Source organism: Lepisosteus platostomus, chromosome 10 (genome assembly GCF_059453375.1).
Source record: "Lepisosteus platostomus isolate fLepPlt1 chromosome 10, fLepPlt1.hap1, whole genome shotgun sequence".
Classification (NCBI taxonomy): domain Eukaryota; kingdom Metazoa; phylum Chordata; class Actinopteri; order Semionotiformes; family Lepisosteidae; genus Lepisosteus; species Lepisosteus platostomus.
In genome coordinates, this window is record NC_142620.1 from 44,373,354 (window position 1) to 44,400,479 (window position 27,126).

Here is a 27,126-nt window from a genome sequence, read left to right on the forward strand (position 1 = left end):
AAGTCCACAGACACACTGGACTTATCATACTCTATATGTACAGTGCTCTCCAACAATCGATGGTGCTGAGAATATCTGACAGCACAGTTTTCCCCCCAATAACACACCAAAATAACAAGGCAAATGTGGACTATAAAGATCTCCCAAAATGTAAAGCAGAATCTAGGAACAGAAAAACAATAGACTGCCAGTACTGTCAAATCTAAAATATTTACCTTGTTCACTATGGCATTTCTAGTTAAACCAAAAGACTGTTTATTATAGTTACATTTGACTTCACATTGATGTTTCACATTATGCTAATTCACTACGCTTTTACAATTATTTTACAAAAGAACACAATAACTCTTGGTCACAATATGCTCAGAATTCAGTAGCTTGAATCCTGACATCACACAAAATTGTGATCACATCACTCCTGTCTTAGAGTCCCAGCACTGGTTTCCTGTCAGGTTATGAGTAACTTTCAATGCTCTGGGTGGCTTGACCCCACAGCATCGAGCTGATATATTTTCTGTTTACTCCCCTCTAAACTTTAACTCGCCGATCCTGGTACACTGTGTCCTCACTGTTCCTCTACTCTGTGGGCCTGCTGCTGCTGTGCCCCCCAAAAAAATCCCCCAAATCAAGGTCTCAGTCACATTAAGTCTAGCTTAACACATGCTCTTTCTGAAGATTTGTGTGATCTTCTGTATTTCATTTTTCTTTGTGTTGGTATTTAATTGTATTTTAATGTGCTTTTTGTGTATTGTAAAGTGGTTTGATATTATTACTTTAAAAGTCTTAAAGACACTTTTATAGCAACTTCGTCCTTAAAAAATGAATATGCTGTAAGAAAAAAAAGAGCACACAGTTCTCTATCGTGACTATCTTTCCTGTTCCTGAAAGTCATCCTGGTATAATTTCTTTATTCTTAATGGGGTTATTAATTACTAAGGCTAATTGATCCCTTTAGTTGAAACATTAACCTTATTTGGTCTTTTTGTGAGCTGTTCTGTTGCTCTTGCAACATTGCACTGAATTAGAAACAACCGTTTCACCTGTACAAAGTCTTGGGGTTCAAACCTCCCTTTCAGTATACTGATTCCAAGAGCAGGTGTCTAGAATTGAAATAATTAGGTTAATGAAAAATGGAAAAAAGTATGAATGATTATTATGGGAGAGTGAAAATCCCTGCTGCATCTGTTACAGCATTAACCGATAACACATTAAGAACTGTTTAGCTAAAGCTGTAGGGGAATAATAGTTAATTAACCAGGTGATCTGGTTTGCTCTGTTTGCTAAATCTCCTGGCAAAATCTCCTTTTCAATTTCTGAAACAAGGACTGAAAGCAAAGAAGAGTAAAACTATCTGTAAAAGCCAATAAATAGAACTATTAACCAGGAAATTAAGTACCACAGAACGTAGTTTTGCAAGGCCCAGTTTACACAAGGGGCTGAGTGACTGGGGCTTGTGTTTTTTCTCATCAGTGATGCATTCCATGACACAATCTGAGTGCTTTGTACCTAAAAGGGCCTGGATGTCTGGGGCCTCTCCATTATAATATCTCCAGAGCCTGATGTTCCTGGGCAATGAAACTCCAGGCTGAGACAGAAACTGACTGCAGTGGGAGGTGTAATAGCTGTGTGGGGTTGGCCTGGAGCACTGGGAAGACTTGGTTGTGAAGCATCCTCTCCACTGCTCTCCAGAGATTGAAAAATTGAAAGCATCCTTTAAGAATAATCCATTCTGCACCCTCTGTTGGGACCTGCATTTCTCCAAGCCATAACACAGTACAGACAGACCCATCTATCCTAGTCCTCACAGGGGCTAAGTAGCAAGTTTGAGCTAAGCGGGGAAAATGACTAAATCAAATAAAAAGATGACCTACTACCTAGTCTAGCTGGTTGCTGCTTAACAGTTTAAAAATCCTCAACCCACTGGCTTGTACTTTGAAAGAATCAAATAATTAGAATAAAGCTTCTTGTGTCAGAACTCCTAAGGGTGAATCTTATTACCCCTTTCCATATCAATCACTATTAATTTGCCTTGGCTTGATTGGGTTAATGCAGTATACGGCATTGAAAAGCATGTACAGCACAACAGTCTTGAGCACCATTTAGTATATTCACCACAAACTGTATAATCATATTCATACATACACTTGAAATAGTTTCTGACTGCTAAAACCAAAACAATCTCATTCCTTTTTTTGTTTAATCTGTACATGATGTACTATTTCATAAAGGTACATACAGTGCATTCAAATGAAAACAAAAATATTAACAGTTCCCGTACAGTTCAAATAGTGACTTTTGTGCATCACTGAATACATTCCACTTAAGAACACAAGAACAAGAACTACAAATAAGTGGAGGCCCTTTGGCCCAACGAGACTTGAAACTTCATATCTGGGTCACCTGCTGTTTCATCTTGGGAGTGTGCAGTAGTTCAGGCCTGGCATTAACAAACTGTGATCGGCAAAGAACATAAGCACGTAGGTAAGGTGACAAACCAGAAGAGGCCATCTGTCTTCTCTGGTTGTGTGTGAGCTGGAATATTCTCCAGAATAATCCTTTTGTCTATGCTGGAGCTGTACTAACAGCATTCCTGATATAGACTGGAAAGCGGTTCATTAGGTGACACAACCCAACTCTGTGTGCCAATACACACTGTTGCCAAAATGCTTAATCTACGCCAAGACTTTCCTTGCCCATGGGAAATCAGTGGAGATCTAGATGAACTCAATGGATCTGTGGTTTGATTTTTTTAATGTTTCTTTTTTAAAGCAAAAAACACTAGAAAATCTAGCTATTTTGAAAGTGCTGTCCATTTAATTCTGACCTGAATTAAATACATTGGAGATTGCATTAATAGTATTGCATTTGCATGCGCTATGCTTTCACACCAACTTCACACTGTCACCAATACACAGTAACAAGCTGTATTAGCTTGACTCCTTGTCCTTGCGTTGCAACTCCAGAAAATCCACATGATTAACCTCATCTGGTCGGCCGAATCTCAGAAGCTAAGCGAGGCTGGGCCTGGTCAGTAGTGGGATGGGAATCCATTAAGGAAAACCAGGCTACTGCTGTAGGTGGTGCTTGTGGACCAATAGGTGATCCTCTTCCCTCTGGATGAGAATTTCCTAAATCAATGCCCCACTATGGTGATAGGGAGCACTGAGCCATAGGAGGTGTCCTTCAGGTGACATATTAAACAGATGTTCTATCTGCTTGGTTATTAAAGATCCAATGGCACTGTCCATAATATTAGGGGTGTTAACTCTGGAGTCCATGCTCCGTTCTGGGCTTGCTTAGTCTGCCCTCCCAAAATTTCCAACGTAATTTCTCAGTTCTCCACCTCGTGTGCTGTGTAGTTGGGCTGCTAGTGCAGTATGGGTGATGCACATGTCTCAAACACTGCTGCGATTCCGTGTTTCCCTCCTACACGTAAAGCCATTTGAGATCCTTTGTTAGAAAAGGCGCTATATAGACACAAGGAATTATAATGTTCCTATTCTTATCTGTTCCTGGTGAGGTCCTTGGGCCACCATCTCTGGGCAACAGGACTGTCAGGTCCAGCAGACACGATTCCTTTTGCATTATACACACAAGTGTTCCAAATGAAAGAACCAGCAAAATTAGACAGGACATTGAGCCTCCAAAGCTACGGAAAATGCATCCCTCCCAATCCAGGTCTTTGCACTTGAGCAGAGGGATGAAACATGTTTTTCCATCCTCAAGGACAAATTTAACCTGATGGAAACAGAACAGGTGATTCTCTTCTGAACAAAGGGAGAGAAGGACAGATCCGATCCTTGCCAAGCTTAGAAGTGAAATCCCACAAGTTATTTTTAACTCAGCAAGTGACTGTAGTCTCCAAAGGTGCTACTAAAAAAAGCCTCTAAGCTCTAACCAGCCAAGCAACTATGTAACCTCCCTCATCCCGGTTTAGTGGGTAGCTCTGCTCAGCTCCTCCAGAAACCTCTTCGAAAGGGCTGTAGAAAGCACACCTGACTGCCATCACTGGATTCTGGGGCAGGGCCTGCACTCTGGCTGCTTTATGTAACCACAGCTCCCTCGTTGAGAGTCCTGAATCAAGGCAGGGCCAAACCACAGTGAAAGCAGACTGTACAGTCCCAAAAGACTGGCTCCACACAAATCCATTTGTGCTGCAGAACATTTGGGCGAAGTCTTCTACAACAGGGGCTCCGGTAGCTGGAAAAAAAAGGAGTCTGAAGTTGTCTTTTCTGGGGGCTGGAGCAGTAGGTCTCCAGTATAAGAGCACAGCAATAGCTACAATCAGGATAAAGCATTGGTATTTCTTCCTAGGGCTGCTTCAGATATCAGTCGCTGGGGCTGTGAGCCTGATAAGCCTGTTGGAGCTTCTTCTTGTCCACCAGCAGGTGTCGGACCACCTTCGATAGGCAGGCCTCAGTGGTGGCACATACCAACCGTGCCATCTGTGTAATCGGGCGCTGTTATCCGAGTGACCTGTTGAACATGCGCGAGCTTCCTGACTGCCTTCTTAAGCATATGTCTCAAGTCCTTCGGCACTCCTGGCCTGAAAGAGACAAGAAACTGGAATGAGCACACAAGTTTTCCTTTTCCGTGTAAAATGGAGCAGACTGGTACTTCCGGGCCATCTCAAATCAAAGTTTTACGACAATGTTTTTTTTTTACCTGAAACTTGAAAGAAAGCAATGATTAATTGTCAAGCCTGTAGAGATAAAGTCAGTTTTGTCCTTCCTTTAATTTCATTTGCAGAGCCTCTGTGTACAGATTATTGTCAGTACTGTTATTCAGTCAACCATGTAAAAAACAAATTCAGAACAGCAGTAAAATAAGAAGGTGTTAGCAGCACAGGAGGAGGCAATAGGAACAATGATGCTTAATATGCAATTTCCTGTTACTATGCCAACACTGGGAAAGAGACCTTGAGTACTTTATACAGGCAGCCAGGTATATTGTTAAATGACAGAAATACCACAAACATATGTATTATGTCAGTCACAATGTGAATTAAAAACACATCTGCTTTATAACACAATCACGGCTGAAAAGCTACACTGAGCCGCAGAGGTAACACTTTACTGTAAAGAGCCCTTATAGGAGATTATACAATAATTATTACACACAATCAATAAACAGTTTCTTTGTCCAGTTTCCCTGGAAGACAAATGTATTCAATTCAAGCTTTATTGTCCCATTGAGGAAAATTGTTTTAAAGCACACCCTCAATGTAACAACACAATTTATGGCAACAGTACAATAACACAGTGGCTTTCCATTATGAAAATATAATGAAAAGTATCTGAAATGTAACGACATCACTCATATATAGTATAGTACAGAACACATAATGTAAGGCTGTCTTTTACCGAATAAGACAACTTTCAAGTGACTGTAAACTACACACAAAATGAGTCTTACCCAAGAATTGCTTGCAACCTTACAATAGAGACTAATTCTAAAAAAGGCAAGGCAAGCCTGATATCACGTCAATGAATGAAGAGAAAATGGTGGAATTGTCTGTGAGCTGTTTATTGTTAAAGAAACGCAGAGAGGTGCATTTCCAGCCTCAGCGTGTTTTATCTCACCTTATGTCAGGCCAAGAAGAGACTGGTAAGGGATTATTGGAATGACTGTACAGGCCTCTTTTTGCAGACAATGAGTTTGTATTCACACCTCATTATCCAAAATCTACATAAAATCAAGCAACGGGCCATAAGCACATCACCCTGTGCTTGAGCGGCAATACTGAGGATCTGACTAGAAATTAAATCTGGAGGACCCCCACTCCTCATCATTTGTCTTCACGGAATGCTGCAGCTATGAGGTGGCCCCTCAGCTGGGCCAGCAGAAGACATGAGGGCGAAATGTTAAAAAGTGGGAGCTTACATCATTGTTTACACAAAAACAAAAACAGGAAGCTAGATGAATGCCAGACAGTGAATGGTAAGAGAAGGGCCTTTTTGTCATCATCACTTTGGCCTTAACTTTCACCACCTTCCAGTGTCTCCACACAACTCACCTGTTCATTATACCACCTAACCACAGGTTAGGTTACTTCAGTACGATCAAAATTAAGGAAGGAAAGGGGCAAGTCTCCTTAACAGGATTGTATCCATGCTCAGATATATACTTAGATTATCTTAACTATTTTTCCTAGGCATGGACAAACAAAGTTGGCTGGAGCATCTGTTATACATCAAATCACTAAATACGACATCTCTTGGGACTGACATTTTTGGCAGGTGAACAAGCACTATTTCAATTTTGAAATATTAATGTTTGGTAAATTTTGGAAAAAGTGAAGTTTTTCTGCTGTTTCTTTACACCTCATGGAGAAATCTGTTTTTCTTAAACCTTCCTTTCACAAACATCATTGCAGGTAACTAAAACTTTTCATTGGAGCGCACTCCTTGCCTTCATATTCTTCAAAAAGATCAAGAAAGGTTAGAAATGTGAGGATCGGGAAGAAGAGCTGATCCTCCGAAGAAGGGCAAAGGTACCTTTTGCTTGAAAAGAACAACCCGTTTTTTTAAATTTCGAGAACCAGAGAGAGAGAGTGGAATTCTCTTCTTGTGTGACTCGAGGAGTTCAGTTTCACAGTCTTAATTTGAAAAAAAAAAGTGATTAATGACTTTGAGGAGACACATGGAGAGAGAAAGAAAGCTGGAAGGTGGTGGACAAGATTTCTCCAACCCATGATGCCCATGTCATCAACACGTAATGTTATACATTTTACATGCATAACATTACCTCAGTTATTCTTCTTTGCAAGCTGTTTTTCTGCTTTCCGGCGCTTGAATGCGGCTATTTCCTCCATCTGCAAGCCATGAGCCATTTGCCTGCAAAATACATTAAAGAGGCACCATAAACAAGGCAAACACTTACAGTAAGCAACACGCAAAAGTTAGCATTGCTGTCCTTACCCTGACTTGATCTCCGGTGGGACAGGCAGGGGTTTGGTGAAGCCATCTTTTCCAATCAGCCAGTAGGTCTCCTCTGAGCCTTTGCCCTTCAACAACAGAAACAGAAGGGGAATAAACCGAGGCGAACAGTCACTGGGGCACGCGCTGCTCAAACCATCTTTCCTTTCCTAACTTCCAGGCTATTCCTTTATCAGCAGTCCAATGGCAATGGAGTGAGGGTATAGTCAAAACTAAAAGATCTTTAGTGATTCTGGATTTGAAGTGTTTTTCTCTTTGTTTTTTTTTGTTCATCATCATTCCAGATTCAGAGTAGGGTGCAGTGCCTCACACAAAGCTCGATGGGTATCTGGTGTAAGCAACACAGCCACACTATCAGACCTTTAAGGAAACAGTTGGTTGAGATTCTTGGACCAGGATGAGGCAAATGGCTCCTCTTGTTTCTAAACTTCCTCATGTTCTTTGTCTCTCTTAGGAGTTATGCCAAGCAAGCCCCCACCTTTAGCATGAAACTGACGCTCTTTCTTTTTAAATTCAACTAGGAATCGTCTACCATTTGACCGAGCATGATCAAATAGAGGAGATGGTAGCATCTGTGCACTGACTGCTTCCTTACTGTGTCCCCCACCTTATCCAGCGAAGAGCTTGCAGGCTACTTTCCACTGGTTGGAAATCTGGTGGCTATACTACAAGAATGAATATGGCTGCTCTAAAGCCAAAAGAGGCCACCTTACCCCAAGACCTTCGCCTTATCCTGTACAGAAACATGCATCTAGTGGTCACAAGTTGAAATTATGGAGAAGTGCATTTAAATCTGAGAACAGCAGGCACTTCTTTACACAAAATGCTTTTGGATTATGGAACAGGCTACCCAGCCATGCTGTTAAGGCTGATACCATAGCTTCTTTCAAGGAACAGCTGGACAAAATCATTGGAATCAATTATCTGTACTAAATACCAAAAGGGTAGACAGACCCAAATGGCCTACTCTCAGTTTGTAGTCTTTTCTTTGTTCCAAACTGGATTTCCTGTCTGGACAAAGTAGAGGTGGGAGCTAGCCAGCAAAGAAAATATTTTAATATTCACATTTACTCTCTTCACTGCTCTTTATGGGCAGAATTCCGTGCCCTCCTAAATTTCTTTAATTTTTCACATGTGTATACTGTATGTCTTTTCACAACAAAGGACACATATTGCACCTTATTTCCCATGGTCTTGTCGGTTAATTACCTGGGGGTTCATGAACCGAGAATATCGGATTATCTAGTCTTTTGTTTTGATCTGGTGGTTCCATTAACTGCTCAAGAACCTAAACATACTATTAAGGCTTCATCAAGCTCAGGTCTATTTATGCAGATTTAGGTTCTCCTGTCAGCCATCTAGACCTGTGGACTCCACAATACATCAGAATTCCCCCCTTGGTGGCATTTTTGATTGCTTGGCTACAGACCAAACTAGATCAGTATCTTTTACTCATCACTCCCCTCGGCAGAGCAACCACTTTCATGCCTTTAAATTTTATGGATGTAAACCTGAATGTAGATGGAGATACACTTGCCTTCAAGCAAGGCCAGCAATCCTACAGTGATGCACTATCACAAGGTCAGCGTTTTTTGGGAAGTGATCTCAAGAGGAGAAGAGTAATCTTAGAACCCTATCTAAGAGCTGAAAACGAGCTGAAACAACATGTTTGCAATCGACTCTAGGTGCTCCAAATCAATAATCATACGCTATCTAGAGGCTGTTCTAGAAACTAAAAGTATCGAAGTGATGGTCTCTCGACTCGCTCCATCAATCACATGGTTTAGCATTAGAATAGTTTTAAGTGCAGCATGTCAATCCACGGAATTCCGTTTACCCCTCTTTTTGCACATTTAAGGGTGAAAGTGCCTAGGGCCTACAAACACCCAAATCTGGCCTTGGTTAAAAGTGCTGCTTTGGAAGAGTCAGTCTCAGTATCTGTAGTCAGACTGTATCTTGTTTCCATTGATGGATATAATTCATATACCCTCAAGCTTTTTGCTTCTCTCCCAGCAGTGTTTCAAGCAGTCTCTCCTCAGCAGCTGTCTCAAATGAGCACTAAACTAAAACCCACCACATGTTCCTTACATCCTTTTCCCTTGTCTCTTTTTTCATGAATGAATCATTAAGATCTGGAACTGTTTGTTTTAATCCTGCAACCTACACTTACTGTATAATCCTTCTGTAAAATGTGGAGCTTACATGTCCATCTGTCAAAAATAAAAAAATTATTGACCAGTATCTATATAACAGTATTTGGCAAATCTGGTAGAATGGATGGGCTGATGCAGTTTAGTATACGAGCATAATTATCTCAAATAGCTGATATATCTCATCTATCTACAAATAAGATGTATGAGTTACTTAAATCTGTGCTCAGATTGAAGCGTAGTACAGAAACAGCTCTTGCTAGTAATCTGCTCATTGTCACGATCGTTACTCCTCCTCTTAAGGGCGCTCCAGCCCTTCCTCGTTCTGTCCCATTCCCCACACCTGTTCCTTAATCCAGCCCCTCTTTAGTTCCACCTTTAAAGCCAGACGCAGGCGTTTGCCCGGGGCTTCTCATTGAATCCCGTTTCGTGAGAGCCCGGGGTCCTGCTGCGTCTGGCTCCGTTATGGTTTTAGTTTCCTGTTCCTGATTCCCTGTCCCGCCGGTCCCGACCCGGTTCTGGTTTTTAATTACCTTGGATGGATCCCCTGGTCTTGGACTCATTTGGGAAAACCCATTTGGGATTTCCCTTTTGGATTTATGGTTGGATTGTTTGCCCCGGACTCACTTCCCCTGGACACCTGCTCACCTTGGACATGCCCCCCCTGTCTCCTGACCCACTCCTGCATGATATTTTTCCCTATTGTTTCTTCACCTTCCGGATCGTGTCGTCCGCATAGGGCCCGGAAAGAACTGTTCCTGACACTCATCACTGCCAAATCTGTTTTTTTCTCCATTATTGTCCTGTTGAATCAGACCATCTTGAAGAAATGAACAGAGAGGGCTATTGGCACTGCTGGAGCTGCTTTGAATTGGTGTCTTATCTATAACAGACACATATGCGAGGCCAGTATTTGTAACCACCGTGTCACGTAGGTGTACCAAGGCAGAAAGGGCTCAAACACCACTCCTTTGCCAGATTCACAATGACATGGCCATCTCACATTCTTGAAATTTTTCACACCAAACTCAATAACCTGAGAACAATAACTCAGGTATAGATCATTTTGCCTTCTACCATCCATCACAAAAGATACTTCTGGTTTGGAAAACTTTCAAGCGGCCATTTAGAATGTATTAAAACAGTCTCAAAACAGCTTATAAATACCAAATACAAAAAGGCAAGAGGCATTCAGACCACCAGCTGGTAGGTACTTACCTTAAGTTCTGTTCTTCCCCTTAGCTGGACCTTATAGCCTTCCTTTAATTCCATTAGGATTTTGACAGTACTGTGACTAACATGAATGCGGTATGCTGCAAGACAAGATGAGTGACAGAAGCAGTTTCAATTCTCAGATCCTGGGAAGAGTCTAGAAGCAGTTTCATTTCTCAGTGCCTGGAAAATGGCTAGAAGTGTGTTCAATTATCAGTGCCTGGGAAGACTCTAGCTATGATCTTTTAATGTAACAAAGAAAACAGTTACATAATACATCATATAATCAAAAGCAATGCTGCACTGTAAACAAACAGTGATTAAAGCAGAGGCCAGCTGTTGGGACCATAATATTTCTTCCCAAATGAGAGAACACAGATATCTACTAAAACAGAGCTTTCCACACAAGACCTTTGTTTCTCTGTAATTTAGCGGCAAAACATTCATTTCAAAAAGTTTAGTTTAAAAAAAACGAATTGTAAAACTGAAAACATCAGTCGGAGTATCAACGGCAAGATTTTCCAAACAAATATTGCTCTATGTTTTCTAAATTCCCCTAAAATAACTGAGTATTTCACCAATTCCAGAACACAGACTTTTCCTCATGTCAATTCTCTTTTGCAAAGGGTATCAACGTCATTTGTTTTTGCAAATGTTGAAACAATGGCAAGAAGCTTTCATATTAGGTCTGCACTAAAATCAATACCACAGATAACATTTAATATCCCAGAGGCATTTGAGTGATGCTACACACACAGGAAAAGGCTTCGTAAATGCAAACCATACCACCCAATGCTGTTAAACAGTTGTGTGCAATTATTTGCAAACCCTTAACTGCTGCATTTTGTGATTGAAATTGCCGAACTCATGTGAGATGAGTGGACTGTACACCCACAGGAGAAAGGAAGCGAAACCTACATATCTGTGGCAGTCAGTCTTGCACAGCCCATGTTCATTTACACTGTGTCATTGTCAGTTTCTAAATTGTCCAGCTCAACCCCCTTCAGCAAAGGAAGAGGCTGGGATGCCAATTCAATTCAATTCAACTTTATTTGTCATTATACTTACACGGGTGCATAGTATCGTGAAAAGTGTTTCTCATTAGCCAGGTGCAGTATACAGTATAAATAGAACAGAAGACAAGAAAATAGACAGTAACACAATAACAATAACAGTGTAATAACATTGTGCTGGAGGCGAAGGACCGACCACAGATGAAATTCAAATTTCAGATCCAGCCAAGGTCACTTCACTAGTGACCTGGGTTGGACTCCAAATCAGCCAATAGTGGGAAATTAAAGGCCAACAGATTAAATAGACATTGAAGTTTGCTACCACAACAGCATATTCAACATTTAATTAGATAAAGTAAATCACAGTCTCCAAATGGGCTATGTGTTCAACCATCACCTTAACACACAGACAGCATCTGGGTTTTTTGGTGTTTCACAATGACCCTGAATTGGTGTCAAGGTACTGTAAAAGTGCATAAGTACACACAGCTCAGCTGGAGGTACTCTCAGTAAGAGAGGGGTATCTTTAAATCAATGTGGACGTTTCTCAGTTCTGGTACCGGGATGGGCAATTCTGGTCCTTTACAGTTGGCGCATCCGCAAGTTTTCCTTGAAAACCTGAGGACACAGCGCCCCCTCCAGCACCAGGATTGTCCACCCGGGTCCTAGTGCATGTGGCCCTCTTGCAGTCTCCCACCCGCCCGTGATGTCAGTGTCTACGTGCAGGGTACTCACGCAGTCCTGTGGATTCCATGCGTGAGGCCGTGTTCACCGTGTCCCCAAACAGACAGTACCTTGGCATGGTCAGGCCCACCACTCCTGCCACCACTGGGCCTAAAACAACAGAAAGGAGATGGATTGCAAGGACAGAGTCACCGGAGTGCCCCGCACTGAATCCCGGCCAATCTTCTCGAGAGCATCGGGAAACTGGAGCACCGAAACAAGGCCTCCCAGACACAGTACCTTGTACTTTCGCGAAGATCAGCTGAAGTGAGGCAAGGAAGAGCAACACATGTACGCAGGCACTACAGAGCTCAGCCGAAAATGAAATTCCAGTTTTTCTCACAACACCTAATGTGTATTGTCCTTTTGCACAAGAGTTTGAGCCAGGTCTTTCTGAAGACCGGGTTTTTTCCATAGAATGCTTTTCACAACTGTGTTTCCAGATTCCAGACATTCATCATAATAAAGGTAACTGTGGCATAAGACTGAGACGAAACAAGCACATTTTGCTTCCTTTTCTGTCTGGTGAAGGGGGAAACGGAGGTGCAGATCAGGAAAGAGCGGCGTGTTGGCGGGAGAAAATGAACAGCTAGTCATCCCACAAGTGAGGAAAGCGTGAGACACACTTCAAAAACATGTGTCCCTCCACGAGCCCCGCTGCCAGTGCTCTTCCGGAGATCTTACCCGAGTGCAGGCCGATTCGGATCCTCACGGGCACGTCGGGCATGTGCCTCATCTTGAAGGTGCCCACGGCGCTGAGGATGTCCAGGGACATGTTGGCAATTTCTGCCACATGGCGTTTTCCATTACGCTTGGGCAGCCCAGAGGCTACCATGTAGGCATCCCCTATGGTCTCCACCTGCACCAGAGAGGACACAGTTTCACTACAGGGTTGGACTCGGGACCTTCATGCTCAGGAGACCCAGACCAAGGCAGCGATCCAGGTACTCTCCCGTTGACGCCTTGAACTCGTCACTTTGTTTCTAATGCTAGGCTTTCCAACAGTCTCTGTTCAGAGCTTTCAGGAGACACTAAAATTAAACTGTGGTATCAAAAATGGTATGAATATAACTGAACAAACATTTATTCAGTGTTAATATATAATTGCTGCATCTATTGTGTTTTTTCAAAACAATACTAAGGGGACCTCAGTAAAGCAGCAATATAAATTTCAGAGCCTATAGAGTTACCAAAATATTAAAAAGCAATGCAAATTCCAGAAAAACTGGATTCTGGATAATCTGATAAAAGTTGACTAAAATAAGATCATTTTTATGCTACAATTATTGTCTTGCTGTTAAATCCAGCCAGCTCACCCAGAGGCAAGGCAAGAAAGTTACCTTATAGACATCGTGGTTCCCTAAAACAGCATCGAACAGCGTGTAGAGGTCATTGAGGAGGTCAACCACCTCGATGGGCTCGCTGTTGGCAGATATTGTGGTGAAGCCCACAATGTCACTGAAGTACAAGGTGACTTCGTCGAAATATTCAGGCTCCACAGTGCACCCCATTTTCAGGGCTTCTGCCACAGATCTGCAGGAAGAAAGGAAACCCCACACTTGAGCTTTCACACAACAGGGCTCCCGATCCAAAATAAAACTGTTCAGCAAGACGTCCGATCAGGGGTGGCAGATACAATTTCTAAAGCTTTTCTAAAGAGAATACTGTATATTCACAAAGTATTAATAGAGTGATACAAAGCATTCAAACCCTAATACTGATTGTATTTTCATCCTAAGGGTGATATGACTGAGGTTACAGTATTGCGTTCTTCCCATGTAAAACTAACGCTGTAACCTTATTCGTTTATTGTGCTGTGCTTGAGTTTCATCCCAAAATGAAGAAGTTCAGGATATTTTTCAACCCTGAATGACCAGCAAGTGCAGAATGTTGTGCAGACAGCTTTTCCATTCTTAGAAGTATTGCCAGGCTCCCATCCTATGCTGCCTGTAGTAAAACAATTAGTTCATGCGTTTTTCATGGTTTGATTATTGTGTAGTCCTACTTGTAGGAGCCTGTAAAACTGCGCTGAACAAGTTACAGTATGTTCAGAGTTTGGCGGTTTGAATCCCAACAGGGTCACACACAATTGTGTTCACATCACTCCTGTCTTAGACTCTCTGCACTGGTTTCTGGTCAGGTTATGAGTTGATTTCAGGCAATACATTGGCTTGACTCCCCAGCATCCAGCCTACTGTATATGTTTCCTACATGTTTACTCCTCTCCACATGACCTGCAGCTCATTGTTTCTCTAAACTCTACGCTCTGTGGGTCACAGGACCTTTTGCTGCTTTGTCCCAGAGCTTTGAAATACCATCCCCAAAGAATTCAGAAACTCAGACACACTGTGAGTTATTAAAAACTAGATTTAAAAACTAGACTGAAACCTTACTCTTACAAGCTCTGTTTGTGATTCCTTTGTGTTTGCTTTTATATGCAATTTTTAATTAGAATTTAATTTTGTGATATGTTCTTATAAAAAAACCTTTAAAGGTGTTATATAAAATGGGCAAGAGGTCAATTATTTCCTGAATGAAATGCTTGCCAAGTGGAATATTGCCCATTTCTAAAATGCAATTATGTAAAAGCATTGCAGTTATGTGTGATGAAAAATTCCTGATTTATCTATGTGTGTAGCTCATTACAAGAATATTGAGGAGAATCGGAGACTGCTAAACAGAATAGCTTTGTGGAACGCTAATTCCGTATTTTTCTAGATACCTGGAAACTATTACATTTCTTCATAAGGACATAAGTAAGGTTACAGGTCAAAGGAAGCCTGTTGGGTAGTTGAAATTGATCATAGAATTTCATTGATTCATGTGCTTTGCCAATATGGAGCTCCAAAACTATCAATAATAAAAATGAAACCCAGTTAAGGCCAGACACCTGTCAAGCAAAAATTATGGTATCTAAAGATGTTGCAGAATTAAGTTTATAAAGGAAATAAAGCAGTGCTTTCTCCCTGTTGCTGTACACTGTGACACATTTTGACACGTCATTTAAACAAATGACTAAATCTTTCAAAATGTGTATAACCAAGTTATTCTTGCGAGTGTGAAACTACCTGGTGTGAAAATTATAACACATAATACCTTCACAATTGCAGCACCTTAAGGATGTGTAGTCTGTTAAAGTTTCTGTGAATCAATCAGGAAATGATTTAAAGCATACCAAACAGCTGATTTCTTTGAATTTCTCTTACGAGTTAACAAGACAGAAAGAAGACTAAGCGTGGCTCTCATGAAATGCGAACCGCAATCCCAGTTTATTACATCTCTAAATTAAATCTCAGTAACAAAATAAATTCAACGATGATATAGAAAAAAATTACACATTTCGAATTAAGGACAAAATCACGAACTTTGTGAAAGTACAGTAAGTTGTCATTGTTGTTGTAAACTGCTCTCCACGGGTGAGAGCGAGAGTTCCCACGGATTGCGACGTGAAGTGGCCCTTCCTGCTCGCTAGTCACTGTCATGACAAATGTAATGCAATGTACAGGCTGTACAGTAGACATTTCACCACAGAAGTGTTCCCATGGGATCTGCAAGCGGAGTTAACAAGTAAATACTATTTGTCATCAAACCGTCCTGAATTTTAGAGCAATATTTGTATTGGATTAAAAGAGATGTATTTGTAAGCCTAAAAATAGCATTGCCATTCCTCTTTAACCCCTGTGGTTCGGTCAGTCTGTATAGTACACAGCAAAGTGCGGGAGCAGAACGACACTCACGGTGGCAGCATCTGCGTGAGCAGTTTCTCCGTCTTCTGCTTTTCGATCTCCAGCTCTTCTGTCCTCTCCCGAATCAGGTCCTCCAGGTTGCTGGAGTACTGCTCCAGCATCCGCAGCATCGAGTCGATGATGTTGGTCTTCTTGCCCTTGTTAATGTTTTTAAACTGGGAAAAGTAGAACCCCAGGGTCAAAAGCACATTCAAACAAACAAAAAATCCTGCTGGATGAAACTCCTTCCGATTGGATTATTATCTAAAATGTAGTTAAGCGAAAGACTAAAGTAATGCAGTACCAAAACTTCTTGATTTATCTATGTGTGTAGCTCATTACAAGAATTTGCTGGTACAGTTGTTGGACATTTTTTAAGAGTCTTGGAGTGGAATCTGATTTTTTACTGTTCAGGACAACAGGATAGATTTTAAATTTCTCTTGTTGACTCGTCAGGCATGGGTTGTCTCCTGTCTACCTTCAAGAGTTATTTTCCCCACACAGATCCCAGGTCGCTGACAACATTTGTCTGTTTCTAGGCGCCTCAACGTTTCAAGGACCTCAAAAAATATGTTAAGGGACTGATCCTTTTCAGCAGCAGCCCCTCATCTTTGGAATACTCTTCCTGATCTCATTAAGAATGCATCTTCTGTTGATGTTTTTAAAACTCACCTTAAAACTTATGTTTGCAATGGCTTTTAATTCTTACTTTTCTTTTAATTCTCAATTACATCTCTTATACTTTATATTCAGTAAACAATAGAGTATTTAACTATAATTAATAGGACTAAAACTGATGACTGACTGACAACCCTGGATCCCTGGTTCTGGACAGCTGTACTTCTGTCACTTCTGATGTGGTCTCTGCTTTTCTAGAAAGCAAATGCCCCAGTTAAGAACTGAACAACTCAGAAGAGAAGGGTGAAAATCAGTACACTCACAGACTATTTTTGAAGAGCCAGTGTGGATGATCTTTAAAAGACAACGCATTCTAAATATCTCTCTTGGACCAGTACTTAGATGTTTTCATTATTTTGGCCACCTCTATACCAGCTCTCTCTCCTAGACGTGTCTAGAACATTACACTTCTCTACAAGTCCTGGACAACCACAGCTCTGCAGGTTTCCTAAAGGACTTCCTGTCCTGAAGTGATTGAAAAAGGTTGTAGGTAAGACCAGCTAAGTCACTAATTGATTTCATTTAGTCATTAAGAGTCTGGGTTGAAATGACAACCATGACAACCAATGACAACTGTGGCTCACCAGGACAAGAAGTGAGACACACTTCTCTTCAGCATTCAAACTCGCAGCGTGAGGATCTTGGAGCAGCGACTTTAGGGCTTGCCTGGACAGTGCAGACGGCACTTGCTCAGAAGTGTGCTCTTAATCAAAGAGAGACTAACCTACCGTTTAAAGCTTCTAAAGGCCTGATGAGCAACCGCAATGTGGGGGCACTGGGGGGCCGTACCTGATCAAAGATCTCGTCGAAGGTGGGCCGTCGCTCGGGCTGCTCGTTCCAGCACTGCTTCATCAGCTGGATACACTCCATGGGCGCATGGTCGGGCGACACCACGGGCCGGCACATCGGCGGCGGCTTCCTAATTTTCTGGATGAGTTCTGTGAAGAGACACGCGCCTCAGAGGCATCAGCAAGCACAGACTTCCCATGGAGGATTGAGCATGAACAGCAGGAAACAGATAAGACCCCCACTGCAGAGTAAAGTCATCTATTTGGGGCTCTTTTACACACTGAAAGCACAAAAGCACCATATTTCATTGCTTTTTAATTTTATATACGGAAAACGTAATCAACATAAAATCGACATTTCTAGACTAACAGCCTACAGCTTGGAACACCTGAAATGGATTCACCCTGCTTTGCAATCAGAGTCTTACAGCATATACTAGAATCACTGGAAATGTGGTGTAACAACATCATGACGTTGCTACAGTAGTACAGTAGGGTCTTGGGTTAGCTTATTCATGATTCGGTCTGGCCGAAGGGGGTCTTCTTGGAAGAAAAGCAGAGTGGGGTGAAACGGAGCTGAAGGTTGTTGACTTCACCTTTCAAATTAGGATCGCAAAATGAATCTAGCTAGCAACCGATCCTCTCTCTGTCATCTGGCTGAGTACCCGCTACCACCCAGCATCCACATCTCAGCTTGGGCTTGTTTTTATTCTGTAATGAACACTCTTGGTTCTGTGTCTGCTGTGTGGGGAATGACAGGCTGCAGATGACTTTACAGGCTCTCTGACAGCTTTAAAAGTTGTTAAAAGTGTCCATTTCATTACAATGGGGCGTGCTAATCATGGAGGCAGAGAAAGTGCAGGCTGGATGCAGAGGAGGGATTCATGTTTGTTTATTTGATTATTGTAAGTTCGTGATTTCTGTCGTGTCTTTTAGTTGATATAATATACAGTAGTACATTATACGACAGCATAATTATATGCGAATTTGGCTATTTGCAATGGTTCTCTGCACCAAAACCTCACAAATGTTGATACCCCATCTTGTATAAGATTATCCCACTAATGGAAACCGTTTCTCCAACAACTTAGGCTTTGACCTGGTTTGACTTGTAGAAGCTGTCCAAATAATGATTTGACATTTATCGTGATAATTATCGATATCGACTGATATGAAAATTTTTATCGTGATAATGTTTTTGGCCATATCACCCAGCCCTAACTCCCATATGACAATATTGTATTGCAACTTTCTTCTGTGTGAGTGCTGATGCAACGCTTAGCTTTCAAATAGATTCGGCAGTATGTTTGGGGTCATTGTTGTGTTAAAAGATGAATCCTTGCTCAATGAGAAGTATTCCAGAAGGAATGGCATGGAGAATCATAGTCTGTCTGTGCCCATCAGCATTCCAAGGACTAACGGGTCTGTGGAAATCCTTGACACCCTTAACTGAGAGGCAACTGCCCAGCTGTACAGATCTACCCTCCCTAGATTCAGCATAGGTGATGAACTCTGACTACTCTCCAGTCCACTGCCATTGATCATTCCCAAGACGTTCAAACATGAATTCGTCAGCTCATTGTTTCTTTTCCGTTACCGATATCAGTCTGGTCATCTGTTCTCAGCAAGGCAGCAATTCTCCCGTTGAGACCACTCTGCACTAGTGTGTGTCTCACTGTAACACTAGTTCGTGCAGCAAGGTTATTTAGAAGATCTCTCCTGGACTGTGGCCCATAAGACACAGAACACCCCCCCCCCCCCCCCCCGAGGAACTGCACTTCACTTTGGAGAGGTTGAGTTTTCACCCTCCAACTCTTCTGTTGTCAATGGGGGTTTGCACACACCACTGGGTGAATCTTCTCTAGCTGAAACTTTGATTTCTACAAGCTAGTCATACTGTATGTGATCTCCTTCCCTGTGGTTTCTATTCTCACCACAAACTGTATAACTGCCTCCACTTTAGTTTAGCGCAATGAGAATGGTCATAACCACATTAGTACATTAAGTCACATATACAAATGATATATTGCACTATATACACCCACTGTGCACTGCTTCCATACTAATTGCTTATACTGTATATTTGACAATTTCTTACATAATGAATTCGTGTCAGATTGACGGGTATAGAAATGAAAAGACAGAAGAGCGAATGCACGGCATGGAAGAGTGTCATACCCTCGGCAGATTGCTCCAGCATGCAGAAGGGGGGGCCCCGCACCACAACCTCCTGCATGATGATGGAGAAGCTGTACACATCCCCCTTGAAGGAGCCGTACAGCCCTGGGTGGGACTGCCGCAGGATCTCCGGTGCTGTCCACAGCAGATCTGCAACAAATCACACAGGGGCTGGTCTGATGACGCTGAACCTGTTGTCTAGACAACTGCGGCACACAGCAACATCAGATGTGTTACATGAGGGGAGCTCATTCCAACTCAAACCCTCCTTTCTCCTTCGGTTGGTAGTACGTTACAGACCTCTTGGCTTCATCAAAGAGCTTTGTGAAAGATCCCAGTAAACCTCAGAACGTGCCATGTTCAAATGAGCACCTTTAACTCAGGTAGATGCATGTGGCCCAACATTCAGCATGAAACTACATCAGGGCCTGTCAGCCTGGCCTCATACGCCTAGCAGGCCCTCACCTACACCCTCTTGAAGATCTGTGGCCTGCACAGTCAAGGGCATAACAGTATTTATAGAGATTCTACTATATTAGAGTGTCCACTTTAATATTGCAGGGCTATGTAATGCTAAATCTAAAAATGTAGTGGAGTACAATGATCTGGATATAGTTTGGGAGCTGCATATTAAAGAGATAATCTGACAGACATTCTAATGAGGAGGGGGCTGAACGCCACTGCACTCTCAATCCCCAAGTCCAACACAAGTCTGGTTGTATATGATATAGCTGTGCAGGTACTAGCAACATTCCATCACCAACGCAAGACAGAGTCATTTCTTTTCAGAGTCAGAGTCTATCTTTTGTAGGTGTTAGAGATTGTAAAAATCCTCTTTCCCTTAAACAGCAATACTTGTAAAACAAATTGAGGTTCAAGGGTATCTTGATACAGTTAGAAGAGCCCAATATAAGGACTTAAGACTAAAGATCGACAGCTGTGCAGATTGATTGCCCAAGATGTAGAGGGGCAGGTACCCAGCTCTAATGACGCAGAAGGGCCTGGATTGCCACAGACTTGCATATGTATTCCTACAGGACTACAGTTTGCTGTGCTTTACTAATTTGGTCCGGCCCTCCCATCTCAAAGTGAAGTGTGTGCAGACTAGGGCGCCGCCCTGTGCATCCAAGATTACAATCTACATAAAGCTCACTTCACATCCAAATTAAACTTCAACCTGATCATAATGCACAAATTATTTGCCTCCCAAAGGGATTCTAGTGTCTAAAGAAAAGCGAGCTTGCGAGGGTGGGTTAAGGTTTGAATTGGTTTCACCTGGGCCAAGACTTCATACACACCTTCCGCTGGTGGCTCTTCGTATGGAAAATTCTGGGACACTAGCACCTCGTTGTACCCATAGTCCGTGAGTTTCAGCACAAAGCGCCCGTCCACCACGCAGTTTCGGGATTTCAGCCGGCCGTGGTATACAGACCGATGGTGCAAATACTTCATACCCTGTCGGCAGAGCCAGAGCAAGAAGACATGAGGGTTTCTTGCAGCAAAGTGCAAATCAGCAATGAGGAATAACTTAAGGTGCTTTCAGTTTTCTTCAAGAAACAAAACAATAGCTACACTGAACTGCAGTCACTTGAGTGACCCTTATAAAAGTTAACTGTGGTACAGTAAAGCAACAAAAAAAGAACAGTGGGCGAGATCACAGGACAGCAAAGAAAATACAGGGTATAAGCCGTGCAAAACTGCAACTGAAAACACGCCACACAGATTCCCTGCGCTTAGTTTTAACAAGGGCCAGTCAGTCCAGTTGTATTTATAGTTTATTGCTTTGCTTTCTCTTGTCCCTGAAAGGGAGTGGTCTTGCTGCCCAAACCATCTTGAATACTGGAATACAACAACAGTAATTAAAAATAACAATCCATCCAGCAGCCATATCACCCTGCAACTCACAACTGGCAACCCACTGAAGCTAAGCAGGTGTGAGCCTGGGTAGTACCTGGATGGGAGACCTCCTGGGAAAAACTAAGGTTGCTGCTGGAAGAGGTGTTAGTGGGGCCAGCAGGGGGCGCTCACCCTGCGGTCCATGTGGGTCCTAATGCCCCAGTATAGTGATGGGGACACTATACTGTAAACAGGCAACGTCCTTTGGATGAGACGTAAAACCGAGGTCCTGACTCTCTGTGGTCATTAAAAATCCCAGGGCGCTTCTCGAAAAGAGTAGGGGTGTAACCCCGGTGTCCTGGCCAAATTTCCAATTGGCCCTTACCAATCATGGCCTCTATGAATTGAGGCCTCAGAGTAATTGGCTACATTACTCTGCTCTCCTCCCCACTGATAGCTGATGTGTGGTGAGCGTTCTGGCGCACTATGGCTGCCGTCGCATCATCCAGGTGGATGCTGCACATTGGTGGTGGTGGAGGGGAGTCCCCATTACCTGTAAAGTGCTTTGAGTGGAGTGTCCAGAAAAGCGCTATATAAGTGTAAGCAATTATTATTATTATTATTATTATCCATTTTCTAACTGCTTCTTCCAATTCAGGGTCACAGGGGAGCTGGAGCCTATCCCAGCATGCACAAGGTGTGATACACCCTGGACGAGATACCAGTCCATTTTGGGGCACACACACAGACACAGACATGTACACACTCACACCTGGGCCAATTCTACCAGAAACCCATTAACCTTGTAGGGATGCAAGGAGTCACAGCATAGTCCAGTGAAGGCTTGCGTTTAATGAAAATAGCCTTTTTTGAAGCACACTGAAAGTGAAACACATAAGGTGTATTTCCCACCGTGCCCCAAGTTCCAACAGGATTAATTTTAGTTATTGTTTCTTTGTTGTTTTTTGGTGAAAAAGGTAAAAGTAGGGCTAACATTTGTGGGGTTTTTGGCCATAAGAAATAAAGGAAATAAGTTTTTCTTTTTACAAATTTTTGCTATACAAAAGAGCTTCTGGGCACGAATTCTGTTTGTAAAAAGAGGTATGGGTGTGTAACAGAATGTTATAACTGAGTACTCCTCCGTACCAGATATTACACAAATTACACTCAGATGACAGGCCTCTCCCCACCTTGATGAGGTCCAGCAGCAGGGAGGACTTGAACATCCAGTCCAGCTTCACGTCTTCATTCCGCAGGAGGTCCTCCATACTGCCGCGGGAGCAGAACTCCGTCACGATGGCAAACACTCCGCAGTCGTGGAAGAATCCCAGGAAAGGGTTGACGTTCTCATGGCGCAGGTCCTTCATCTGGAAGAGGAAACGGACAGGGATGGGCTCGGGGCGGGGTCAAGAGTGCCTTCATGTGGGGTGAGCCCATTGCGCCCTGTCCAGTCTGACAAGATCTTGACGGTGAACACCGACTGTACTGTAGGTTAGGGAACGGCATCCTGAAATATTGTGCGAGTTCAAACTGCTCGTGTTGACAAATATGGGCGCATGGCGGGAGACTATGTTTTGGCCAAAAATTGCAGAACGACTACATTGCAAGGGGTCTCAATATACAGTTGACGACGGCTTAACATACAGGTTGTGTCAGCTAAAAGCAGACCTTTGTGGAGTGATAAAGCTACTATCTGCATTGCCGATGGTAGGAACCCTTGGGACTAGAGTATAAGCACCTGCTCGAAACCCATGTTCTTCAGTGCTACTGACAGCCTGTGGCTATTTTTGGAGGGCAATGTTTATACATTTTGGAATTAGTGACTTTATAACACAACAAGATAAGGATTATAAACAAGAGGAAGCCATCTGGCTCTTCTAATGTGAGTGGATGAGGTAGATAATTACACTGAGACTCTTCCCACCAATGTTTGGAAGGATTTCCAGGTACAACAACTTATACAGGTAGTTTGTTCAAGACCCCCATAGGCTTTTGTGTAAATATGTGCTTCCTTAGATACACTTTCTCTTAGTTTCCATGTGTGCCCACTGGTGTGTATACACTCTATGCTGGCTGATTCATCTGCTAGCTGACGTGTGAGGTAGTGTAGTTCCCCAGGTCACATGTCACACACTCAAAGGTGATCTTCTATGTCTATTTAATACAGATTAAAAACTGTGGGAGTTTGAGGCACTCGATTAAAATATAATTCACAAACAGTGAATTCACAAACACAAACAGGTCAAACAGTAATGTATTTTAAATCCATGACAGGTAGCTTAAAACATTTTGGATAAAATAAAGAAATATTGCAGTAGAGGCATACAAATTTTTCTAGCCTTTGTCTTCCACACACAGTAGAGTGGACAAGCTGGACAAATCTACTGACCATTTCAAAGACATCGCTGGTTTTTGGTGTAATGGTGCCAAAGTTTCCAGATGGTAGTTTCTTCATCCAGGCCCAGTCTCCCTGAGAAATAATAAAAGCCTCATTACCATACCTGTCCCATTTCTGTGTCTGTGCAAATCATCACAGTTTTTCTTCATCTCTTTTCTACTCTGCAGTATGGAATTTCTTATCTTAATTCAACCTTGCCCAGCTGTATGATCACCCAGGTGATATGTAAGCATATGTCCTTGTGCCACATGTCAAGCCACCTACTTCTTACAAAGCAAAAACAATACAGCTAGGGATCAATTCTGTAATAAGAAATTAACATATTAGAAGGACACAAGTTCCTTAATGGCATGGAAGTTTGTGTGTTCTCACAGTGCCTTAATGGTGATGACAAATTGCAAACCATCTCTCAACCACTGTCATTTTAGTGGCACAGTCTGGATTTGAACTAGAGATTTTCAGGTTATAAGACACATCCTTCATTTCAAACAGCCTTCCAAGAGTTCCACATGGCTAACTTAGAGAGAAATCTAAATCGTAAGTACTGGACTATCCATGCTTCAGCGTGAACTAAAAAACACAATGCATAGATGACGAAATACTCCTACATATTTTTTTATCACATTTCAGAATTCTGTAATGACGACCAATGCTTGGCGATCCTCCAGTTCTGTCCCCACCTCAAAGATGGCCACATTGGAGTTCTCGTGGGTGGCAGGAGTCAGGCTAGAAGCAGAGTAAGGGGACTTGAGACTGCGGTCAGCATCAGAGAAGCTCCTCCCAGCGTCGCTGACCTTGCTGTCATCTGAACTCAGCCTCTGAAACAAGAGATTCATGACTTAAGACACGTGTCCTTGTGAAATGAGCATATACATGAGGAATAAGGTGGACTGGAGAAATATATGGAAATGCCAAGAAAATTAGGTTTAACTTAGAACTGAGATATGGATAATTTCCTACACGGACTGCTGTCATTAGACTGTCAGGTGACAGGAACCTAAGAATGGCTACAAATAAGAGGTCACCATTCACCTCATTCACCTAGTCTGTTTGGTAGCCCGAAACAAAATGATCCAAGAATCCCTTCAAGTTGTCCCTTGAAAGAAGCCGGGCTATTTTCTTCAACAACAAGGCAGGGCACTTTGCTCCATATCTCCCACAACCCTTTGGGTAAAGACTGGGTAAAGAAATATTTAATTATTTTCATCTGTCAGTGTAGGGTATTCTTTTCAGTCCTGGTTGCTCTCTCTTGGTCCAGAGCCATTTTTTATAAAATGATGAGCAACTTTGTACAAAATACAGCAATGCCTCATTGCATAAGATCAATTCAGGCCTTGAAAACTTCTCGTAAAGTGAAAACTCATACAGCAGAGATTATAATAATTATTATAATGTCTGATTGATTCCAGTACTTTAAAGTGTTCCTCCAGGGAGCCAGACTTCACCTTAATACTGCACAGAAGTACCTAGGTATGGAAATGGTAACATTCCTGGCTAATTATTTAGATAACAAGGTTGACATCATTAGCCAATGCATAACCGATAGCTAGGAAGCCAATTACCCTTCTGCTCTGAAGGTACAGTACAAGTAGGTACAGTACATTGTTACAGTCATTAGCAATTGCATGAACAGTAGGTACAATCCTGAACTGTATTTTATGCACTTAACACACATAAGCCTTTATTATAAAAAGTTAAAATATAATACAAATGTGTCAAAAAGAACATTCTTTTGAGACGATGTAGGAAAAGAAGACTCCCAGTGACCGACAATGCTTTACCTGAGCCTAGCTAGTTGTTAAATAAAAAAAAACAGGTAGGAATGACCACATCTCTTCAAAAGGAAAACCTATACAGTGGTTGCGCGTACAGCAAGGGATTACTATATTCTAAATGAGATCTTACTAGTGCACTGCACATTTTTGATAGAACAGTTCTTGATTTAAATCATGTGCTTATCCTAACATCCTTTTTCCATTTCCCATTGCTGCTCCACAGTGTCTAGCCGGAATAGAAATCTAAACACCTGACTGAAATCTTCATTTTAATACAATAAAGTACTCTTCTCTCTCGTCCTCTAGAAGCAGGGAGTAGCTGAACTGGGACTCCTAGGATGCTTGTGTTGTAGTTATGTAATCTGATTAAAATTTCTAACAGGATGTTTTGAAAAATAAAGTGACAGCTTCTAATTCTATCTTTATTTTAAGATCATTTTATTGGCCATATACAATTTCTTGCATTAGGAATTTGTCTTTTCGCACACCCCAACTTGCTCTCCATGAGACAGCATAAGCAAGAAGCTTGGCGTCAGAGCACAAGGTCAGCCATTTATACAGAGGCCCTGGAGCAGTTGGGGTTAAGGGCCTTGCTCAGGGGCCCAATGGAGTAGGATTCCTCTGGATTTGAACCGGCAACTTTCCAGCCAGAGGTGCAGATCCTTAGCCCAAAGACGATTTTTTACTGAAATTGAAGTTTTTTGTTGTTTAGCCGACAATGTTTGAAATGCACCTACAAGATGTTGCATATCGAGTTACAGTATGTATGTATTCAGTGCAGCTTACCAAGCTTTTACAACATGTCTGAACGCGGGAGGACCATTATGAAACCCAGGCCTGCTACAGTAGCCCCTCGGCTTTCAGTTTCTCAGGCTATGAGACCAATCACCTTGAGAAACTTGCCTTTGTGCTGAGCTGTGGGTTGATGAAGGTGACGTCATCCAGAGTGAGCAGGATTTTGTTGGGACCCCGTACCAGTCGAATTTGGTTGATGCGCCGCCTGCAAGAGAGAAATGGCAGCTAGACCTGCTGAAGGGGTGTTTCAGAAACCTGCTTTGGCTTAGTGCTCAAGGCAACTACACGCAGAGCACTTTGGGAGTCTCTGAGCTGAGAACCATTTTGCAAGCTGTTGATATAATAACTATTAAGCTAAAGGTGTTGCGTTTTTCTCATGAAGTCCAGCTCCACCATAAGGATAAAGACTAATACTTAGAAGCTGCAGACTGGTATATCCTGTGTGTTACTATCGACCATAGAGAAGCAAAGTGGAGAATTTATTGCAATTGTCCCGCAAACCTGACAGTTAAGAATCGGAATGGTGACTATTCATACATGCCAAAGGGTCTTTCACCACCTTTGATCAGGTAAATAGCATCTGCTAATACACTTTGCTTTCTGGACTTGCTTTCTTTCCATTTTCTTTGTTTTTACTGTTTAGGTGTCTCGAGCTTTTGTACAGTGACACACAAAGGGCACAATCAAAACAAATCTTCAAAATGTTAAACACAACGATTAAAGTCTCAAACAGCTAACAACAAATAGATTATAGGAAGAGAAAGGAACTTGAAACAAAAAAAAATCAGAAAAACACATAACAGCCCATTACTTCAAGGTTTCAACCATCGTGTGCTTTTCATGTACAAAGATATACCTTAGGGAACAAGTGACGCTGATTCTTTATTTTAATATTCCTTATTTTATCAACTAAAAAA

The 27,126-nt window shown here is 42.2% G+C and overlaps 1 protein-coding gene across 2 annotated transcripts in view; it reads right to left on the minus strand.

Moving 5' to 3' along the window:
* Nucleotides 1–231: 231 nt before the first annotated feature.
* gc2 (guanylyl cyclase 2) overlaps nucleotides 232–27,126 on the minus strand; it is a 40,914-nt gene continuing 14,019 nt past the window's right edge. The window contains exons 6-20 of one of the 2 annotated variants that reach the window (XM_088649126.1): nucleotides 26,318–26,414; nucleotides 24,320–24,457; nucleotides 23,631–23,711; nucleotides 22,432–22,608; nucleotides 20,704–20,860; nucleotides 19,406–19,555; nucleotides 17,229–17,377; nucleotides 15,774–15,937; nucleotides 13,377–13,569; nucleotides 12,721–12,895; nucleotides 12,049–12,147; nucleotides 10,307–10,401; nucleotides 6,921–7,006; nucleotides 6,748–6,836; nucleotides 4,409–4,546 (exon numbers count right to left, since the gene is read on the minus strand). In XM_088649126.1, coding sequence (XP_088505252.1) covers nucleotides 6,749–6,836; nucleotides 6,921–7,006; nucleotides 10,307–10,401; nucleotides 12,049–12,147; nucleotides 12,721–12,895; nucleotides 13,377–13,569; nucleotides 15,774–15,937; nucleotides 17,229–17,377; nucleotides 19,406–19,555; nucleotides 20,704–20,860; nucleotides 22,432–22,608; nucleotides 23,631–23,711; nucleotides 24,320–24,457; nucleotides 26,318–26,414 — 1,849 coding nt within the window. In that variant the 3' untranslated portion in view covers nucleotides 4,409–4,546; nucleotide 6,748. Of the gene's footprint in view, nucleotides 4,547–6,747; nucleotides 6,837–6,920; nucleotides 7,007–10,306; nucleotides 10,402–12,048; nucleotides 12,148–12,720; nucleotides 12,896–13,376; nucleotides 13,570–15,773; nucleotides 15,938–17,228; nucleotides 17,378–19,405; nucleotides 19,556–20,703; nucleotides 20,861–22,431; nucleotides 22,609–23,630; nucleotides 23,712–24,319; nucleotides 24,458–26,317; nucleotides 26,415–27,126 lie in introns of both variants that reach the window. The other variant, XM_088649125.1, reaches the window with a different exon arrangement.